Genomic DNA, 8,287 nt, shown 5'->3' with positions numbered 1-8,287 from the left:
TTTTTTTTTTGTTGAAGCATTTGCTGTGCCGAAAACTTGCTCCAATAGCCAAACGACGAACAAGATGCTTCAGAGCATATTTCAAGTTCAAATCGAACATTATTTCAATTGTCTTCAAGTGGCTGGCGTTCTTCAAATTTTTGCGTATTTCACATTTTCTATGCGCTGACGGTCATTGTCCAAAACGGATTTAGAGTTTATTTTAATATCTATTGTTACTTTTTATTTATTTGTTTGTTTGCAAAAATCATCAATTGTATTATACGTAATATTATTTCCTTTATACTACATCTTCGGCTATTCGCTTCCACTCAAGTATACAATTTTACATAAATATGCTTAACAATTGAACGCTTGGCGCCGTAAATGCCTTTAACACCATTCAAGTCAGTCATTCAGCTAATGCTATGGATCAACTGTTTAGCATTTAACCACTACACAAACATATGACTTTTTTGAGACTGAAATTTTGTAAAAAAGAAACAAAATAAATGGGGTATGTTTCCTTGGAATTCTACCGGAAGTTTGAAATCCCGCAGGCGGTAAATTAAATGTGTGCATTCCGCTAATAGCATTAAGTTGAACAATTCGAGACCTGTAAATATTTTTGATACACATTTTTGCAACTGAGCAAAAGTCTAACGTCTGTGCCTTAAGTTTTGACACAAAATGAATCGTCCATGTTCGAGGGGTTTTCTGTTTTCGATACAAGTAGTAGATTGTTATCAGTGATGTAATCCGAGCATGATTGTTTTCAATGACACGCTATGGGCAGTAAACTTGGACACGTAATTTTTTTTTAAATTGTCTGATGGGTGGATTGACTAAAGTTGTTGGTTTTAGTAGACGACCATACTACTGTTTACTTTCCTATTGTTTACACAAACAAATGAGATGCCTTTTAACTTCTGACGAGCTCAACAACATTTCTCAGTCCATGAGCAGAAACGATGTATACATATTTTGGATGCCCGTCTCTTTTTTTTTAATGTCTTACAATATATAAGAGATAGAAGCCCCTGACACTACAACCTCGTACCATTTTGAAATAATGGCGGTAATGGAGCCAAAGTTCTCTGCAAGTTCTTTCTTCTTGCACGTTCTTCCTTAGAAGGGATCTCCTGCTGAATATTTTTGTTAAAGTTGAGTTAGGAACGAGTTCATACATACATCCGATATTGTGCTGGGAATATTCGCATATCCGTTCGGTTATTCGCGTATACAGGTAAAATTCAGTTCATTCGAATATTCGGAATATTTAATCCGATCTTCGAATATCCGAACTATTCAGATAGTCAAAAATCCAGATAGAACTTCCAACCCCAATACTAATTATGTTCAGATTTTTTTCTACGACCGCAAAATGTCTTTGAGGGCCGTTTTCTCAAATAGCTTTTAAAATTTATTTGCCCTTTAAAAGCCAATTTGTTTAAAAGACAGACAGATTTTAAAAGCCACTTGAGAAATGGCCCTGAATCTAGGAAATAACGTTAGAAACTAAGTAGCAATGTCAAATAACTTTGACTCAATGCAGAGTGGTCAAGTAACTTCTAATAGACTAAGTGGCATATCCTATAGCTGGATTTACATGAGGCGATTCAACATTACTTAAGAAAAATCGATCATGTAAATAGTGATTAAAAAATCACTTGCCTCAAAGTAGACTGTCTTCGAAGCGCACGCGGTCGTTGTGACGTTTGGAGCTGCTGGTTTTGAGCTCGCAAGCTCTGCGCTATTAGGAAGTGCTAGTAACGCATGCAAATATGTCTGCATGTCGACGTGCGGTGCGGAAGCCAGAACGGCAGAAAAGCTCTACTCTTCGTGTTTAATTCATAAATACATAATAAAATATTTTGTGAACAAAAATCTATTATTGACTTTTCGGCACAAATATAATCGGTCGCCAAATGTTTGTACTTGAAAAAATTCGTATTTTTTTAAATTAAGAATTGGCAAATTTTATTAAAAATTTTTCGAAAAAGTACAAAAATTAATGTATAAGGCTATAAAAATACATCTGAATGCAAAATCAATTTCAATCATCAAGTTGGCAAAGTGATGCCGTGCCGCGATTTATCCAATGCATTTGTGTGCGACTGCAATTGAGTTGCATATACATCACGAAATTGGTGGAGTGACCGGTTGTCGAGAGAACGCCACGCCTTTCGCTAGTCTTGTAAACTGGACAATCGTAGATGACGCGCACTTTGGAATCCTCCTTCGCCGCTTGCGCAGTCTCTTTTAGTGTTGGACGGAAGAATATAACTGGCAATACGTCGAATAATATCTTTGAGTAGGATTCATCTAGCTTTTGTGTTTCACGATTATAGCGCGCGCCTTCCAGGAAGAGGCCCTATTTAAAGGAGATGATGAGAATTTAAATTTATTTGATTTTCATTGTTGAATGTTCTTTATTTAGCATAATTTTTAGTGATTTTTTTGGTTTGAAATAAAAGCGTATAATTTGTATTTTGCAATATCTTACATGAAAAAATTTTGTCTCATCATTGATGGACTGCTGTTCCTGTTTTAAGTATAGATGCAAATTTGTGTGGTAGCATGTGTAATGGGTATATAGTATATAGTTTTAAATAACAATAGCTAAATTATGTAAATAAAAAAATAAGTTACATGTTTAACTTACCCGTATGTATGCGCCAAAGCTTGGTTTACTAGGCACCTCCATTTCATATTTGGTTACTTCAAATTTAATTTCAACCATATCGATTTGGAGCGAATTCTTTCGCGAATAGTTTTGCAGTACGCCAGTTATGAAGGACTGTGTGAAATAAAATCCAGATAGCCAATAGACATTCGGTTCCCCGTCATCTATCCAATGCTGGAAGAATTCCAAACTAGAAAAAGGAAAGGGAAAATGTTTTTAATTTGTGTGACTATAAGTAATTGTAGGAGACTCTACTCTGGATTAATTGAGATGTATTAGTCTTTATCTGGCCTAGGTCGAACAATTATGTGCAGTCAATGAAAATATCCGAAATAACCTACCATTTTTGATCTGTCAGTAAAAACAAGAGAACGAAAACGACACTGAGGATGGCACAACGCCTAACCCGTTTTGTCTCTAAAACCTTTATAATTTCGCTTATAACTGAGGGAAAACGATCCGATTCCCTGGGAGTTCAGATTTACAAGTTTATTTATCTCTAACAATCTCGCTCTACATGCACGTTATATAATCGATACTGACATTATTAAAGGCACCTTTAAAATCAATAAAGGAAGCCATAGTAAATTGTTTGTAGTAAGGCGAGCGGGTGAACCACTTTGTGAAGGGCAGCCTCCATTTACTTCCTCTTTTAGGCAGATGCTTTCAGAGTGCGATAAATTGGACGTACATACTGTCCCTGATATGCAGCATGTTTGGAGTACAAAAACATTAGGTTTTTTTGTTATGAAATCCTTAGCATTATCGTGACCCGGTTGTACCACTTTAGGAAAACATATTTCTTTAAAATTCTTCCCGGAAGAATGATTGGTAATATTTCATACATTCCTGTGGTAATTTAAAGATAAAGAAAACCCAAACATATCAGTTTTCCTCCTTTCTACGTCCAAAAGCTTTTCCAAAGGGTCCTAAGAGAGGTTTGGAATGGAATAAAATTATGTATGGCCTGAAAACCCAACCAAACTGTTTCCATGCACTCAGGTAATATTGCCGATTCTACTTAAGGGCTAGAGAAATGAATAAAAGGACATGTGGGCTGGGAATTCATTGGTCTTCTGCAAAATAATCAGACTATTTTATGAATCTTCGCAATTTGTCGAATCTCATTACATCCGACCCAAAAAATGTACCATCTAAGTTTGGCGAAACAGCCCGTCTGCCGAGCAAGTTGTACACAGTGGATCGCCGGTGATGCCTGTGGTAGCCATATATCTTCCTGCTAGATTGTGCCCCATAATCAGTGCTATCTCGTTATCAGAAGGAATTCTGCTACCACCCTGTCAGGTCTTTTCAGGACACATTTCGTTGCTTTTTAGGTGTCAGCAGTCCTCCAAAGGCTTTTCTGCACCAGCTTTATTAATGAGCTCCTTCATGCACTCGACTGTTCCTGCTATGTTTGGCCCTAAATTTGGCACCGGTCCAATTGGAGGCTCCAAAGAACCGCAGTTCACCAACTCATGAGAGTCTCGGCACGCATACAAGGTCAAGACCCTTCCACCTTGTAACGGAGTTTAGCCTAAATTTGCGTCTAGGGATATTTTTGAATATATGCAAACGCTTTCCAAGGCCCTGAGAGCAGCTGGCTGTTACCTTTCGTCAATTAGCTGGTCTGCTACTCGTAGTATTGCAAAGACTTCCGTTTGAAAGATGGAGTCAGTGGATTATTTAGAGTAGCATATTCCACATCGTTGACCCTACGCCCAGAAAGTGTGTATTCAGGATATGCTAATAACACGATCATTAGTCTAATCTTACTGAACAATAGTTTATCTATTTATCTTTCATTTCAGATATGAAATTCCTTCTGTGCCTTTTTATGAGCGAAATGAAAATTTGTTCATTGCTCGCTTGCCAAGTAGAGATACTTACATGCCTAGAGAAATATGGACATACAGTACAATTTGTGTTGCTAGAAAGTAAAGTTAATACAATTGAGTAGCCTACTACTAACACAGTGCAAACACATACTATACATATGTGCACATATTTACACATGTTTCCTGGCACAGTTACAGCTTTTCTGAAAGCCGCAATACCCAAGTACAAATACTGATACACACAATACACTTTATAAATAAAATATATACATATGTATGAACATTAGGGCGGGTACATTTTTGACTATGCGCTCTTAACATAGCAGGATTCTAAGTGTAAGTCTAAGCAAATTTGTCGAAGAAATCATGGCTCTAAAATCAATTTGGAGTTTGCCAAATTGTGGAAATAGGTCTCGCAGAAAATGTGCACATTTTCACTGTTGCGCCCTCTGGTGGAAAATTTAAGTGAAAAGATAAGAGATAGATTCCTCACATAAAATTTAAGCACATTTTTACGTACAGTAAAATGCTAAGAACCCTATTTTTGCTATTTGGCAAACTCCAAATTGATTTTAGACCAATGGTTTCTTCGGCAAATTTGCGTGGAACTACACGTAGAATCCTTCTGCGCTGTACGCGCGTAGTCTAGAAAAAAAACTCCCATACAGAATGGACCCGCCCTAATGTAAATATATTTTCAATCAGCTTAATGTGCAAATAATTCCACATTGTTCAAAATAAATAAGGTATAGGAACAGCTTATCAAAGTAAAAGGAGGTAAATAAATGTATTAAAAGAAATCAATGAGCAAAAATAGAAAACAAAAATTTTAGAAAATTGCAAAGATATTTGATTTTTTTGTTTGCTTATTTTCTACTTATTGTTGAGTTGAAATTGAAACAGAATTGTTAGCCGTTTGTAAGCTTTTATAATACGTAATAGCTTAAAGTATTACGCAATAAAAAAATAAAAATAAAAAATTAAGAAAAAATCTGATAAATACGTCAGCAATTTATGTTTGCTTAAATTCTTTAATTCTTAAGTTGTCTCAAGTGCAAAATGTGGGTAGAGACAAACATCAAACTTGAGGAGTTGCCAAATCTGTAGCAAACGTTCTGGGAAAGTCTACGCGGGTAAGTTAAAAAAAATATTGTTTTTTTTTTTGTATTTAAATGTATATACGAAAATATTTTAAAACTGTAGTGGCCTCACATCACACTTTGCACATTCACGTCATCCGTTTTGACTGGATTATACAAATAAATTATAGCAAAATTGTAAGCTTAACTTAGAACTGTCAAGAATTGGAATACATCTTTAAGAGGTTTCTAAAAAATACCTACATACATCTAAGCAGACATACATACTTACATACAATTTTTTTTTATTTTCAAAAACATACCTAAGAAATAGCTGAGCATAACAATGCAAGCTCAGCATTATTTATATACCTAGCAATTCTTTTTAGAAGTAACATCTATAAAAATCTCGTTTCCTTAATAATAAAATTAATATATGCGCACATTCAAAACTTATGTATGTATGTACATACATATCTAATGTGTGAACATACACAACTGGGTAGTAATTTGTAGTTTAATAGCACCAGCTATGCATATAAATATTTGCTTTAAATAACTCACCGTGCCAGAAAATCCGTAACATAACTGCCAAGCGGCTTCAGTGATGGGTAGCTTTTCTTTAGCCAATCCGCCGGTAGCTTACCAATCACCATTGACGAATGTGTACGCTCCAATTCGGGTATCATAGCTATTTGACCTTGTATGGCTTTTTGTACGTTGATCAGACTTTTGCGTATATAATCTAGTAAGCGATTGAATCTGGAAGTGGATGGAACAATGCAAAAATAGAAATAGAAAAAATAAAATGAATTTGTAATGAAGTTATTAAAATTAGTAAAGAAGGCTATTGTTGACTTTTATTGTGCCTCCTTGCTTAATTACTTTATTAGTTTAGGCTTCTTTTAAGCATTGTACATTAGGGTGGTTCAAAAATGCATGTAAAAAAGTAAAGTCGGAATTTTTATGCTCTCACCCCCTAGGATTGGTCTTATTGACAAAAAGTATACCCCCTATTTTTTTTTTTAAATCAAAAAATATTTAGAGGTCGCTCAAAGCGATCAAAGTTTTCCATGTATTTTGTATGGGGGAGGAAAAAAAACTTTTCGTGGAAATGATATAGAATTCTTGAAAATCAATATTTTTCGATCGGAAGATCATTTTTAGAAAAAAAATAAAAAAAAAAACAACAAATTCTGAGGATACGTTCACACAGAAAGCCGAGCGGCACCGGTTAAAGCAAGGCGGTGAGAAAGCGAAGCTTCAGATGTTCACACTGAACGAAGCGCGGAGCGAAGCTTTTTGCATGAAATCGGCTGTAAAGATGTCACAAAAGTTAGCGGCTAATATCTTTGTTCAATTTGCTGCAATTGCTTTTTCCAAAAATACGTTGCTAATTAATTATTTAAATTTTTTGTTCGCAACGGCGGCAAGAGGCTGCAAAATCAAAATGAAATTTCAAAATCACAAATTGTTTTGCTTTTAGCTCCAAAACCCTTCTGAAAAAGCTTGCTGCATGAAAACTACCATATACTAGCTACTTTAATTTGAAAGCATCGCTCTATTCGAAACGGCTTCATTCTGCTCGGTCCTGTGTGAACGTAGCCTAAGGCGGTAGAAGTTATAGCTGCTATTTCAGAGATCACTACATCTCCTCATCAGACTTCTTTCTCCAGACTTTAGCGGAGATCGAACTCGCATCATTTTTTTCTTATTTGATTAAGTTTTTTTAATTTGTAGATTTTATTGTTTTTAAAAGAAAAATATTTTTTTAATTTCATACTTTTTTCGTTTTTCCTTTTTTAATTTTATTTGTGGGGTTTAATGTTAAAAAAACATTTCTTTTAAATTTAATATAAGTTATGAAACTCATTGTATTATTTTTTTCTAATAAAACTTTTTTAAATTTAATTTTCTTTTAATTTTTAGAACTTCTTGTGTAAAAAGAAATTCACTTTGATTTAATGTAATTTTTAGGAACTTATTTTATTTGTTTCTTGTTTTTTTTTATTTAGTGGTTGCCTTTTTCAAATAAATTTTCTTTCTATTTTTACATTTTATTGTTTTATAAAGAAAAGAACATTTTCTTTAACCGTAGCCTGAATTTTTTCGTCCTAGGGGCTATGATGGCCGCTATCGCATAAAGAAAATTTAGAGGAAAAAATTATGATTTGCATAAAGAATCACATATCTTCTCTACTATAAAATTTTTTGTGGTGCACATTTAGTTAATAGTTTTTTGAGCCTCAACTTGCTGAAAGATTATCCTGATTCTGAGCTTGTAGTCCATTTTATTTTCTGAATATTTCCATTCACGGTGGCTGCGCGTTTTTTGTGGTAGCTACTCTTTTAAAACCATTTTGTTCAACATAAAACCCAAATAATTTTCGAAAGTGTGTTCTTAATTTTTAAAGATTATAATATCTTACGGAAAACAATCCTGCTCAATAGTTTTCTAAACCAATGATTTTCCAANGGCAATCATGTTTCCTTTACACCCCTTTTACGGCTAAACTGTACTTCTAAGGTATAAACAATTATATATCATTAGAAAGGTATTTTGATGCTGCTGTGCAGGCAATTTTTAAATTTCAAATTAGTTTAAAATAGAGCGAAAAAATCAATTTAAAAGTCACACCAATACATGGTTACACCAGTACACGGTTGGGGCGGAAATGCCCCCTAAATGTATGCTTTAATATTGA

General features: G+C 34.4%; 2 protein-coding genes across 2 annotated transcripts in view; both read right to left on the bottom strand.

The window, feature by feature from the left end:
- The window catches only part of LOC108377999 (titin), a 6,682-nt gene extending 4,909 nt beyond the window's left edge, over window positions 1-1,773 (bottom strand). The window contains exon 1 of the mRNA XM_017634295.1: window positions 1,650-1,773. Coding sequence (XP_017489784.1) covers window positions 1,650-1,773 — 124 coding nt within the window. The remainder of the gene's footprint in view (window positions 1-1,649) is intronic.
- Window positions 1,774-2,035: 262 nt separating this feature from the next.
- Window positions 2,036-6,344, bottom strand: LOC108377998 (dynein heavy chain 12, axonemal-like; the record flags this gene model as incomplete). The annotated part of the gene is made up of 4 exons (XM_017634293.1): window positions 2,036-2,353; window positions 2,486-2,524; window positions 2,645-2,855; window positions 6,147-6,344. Coding segments are annotated over 4 exons (766 nt in total), but the record flags the coding sequence as incomplete, so codon positions are not given.
- Between the last annotated feature and the right edge of the window lie 1,943 nt (window positions 6,345-8,287).

The sequence above is a fragment of the Rhagoletis zephyria genome, unplaced genomic scaffold (genome assembly GCF_001687245.7).
Source record: "Rhagoletis zephyria isolate East Lansing unplaced genomic scaffold, Rhagoletis_zephyria_1.1 Rzeph_scaffold_13140, whole genome shotgun sequence".
Classification (NCBI taxonomy): domain Eukaryota; kingdom Metazoa; phylum Arthropoda; class Insecta; order Diptera; family Tephritidae; genus Rhagoletis; species Rhagoletis zephyria.
This window is presented reverse-complemented; position numbering and strand designations above follow the sequence as displayed.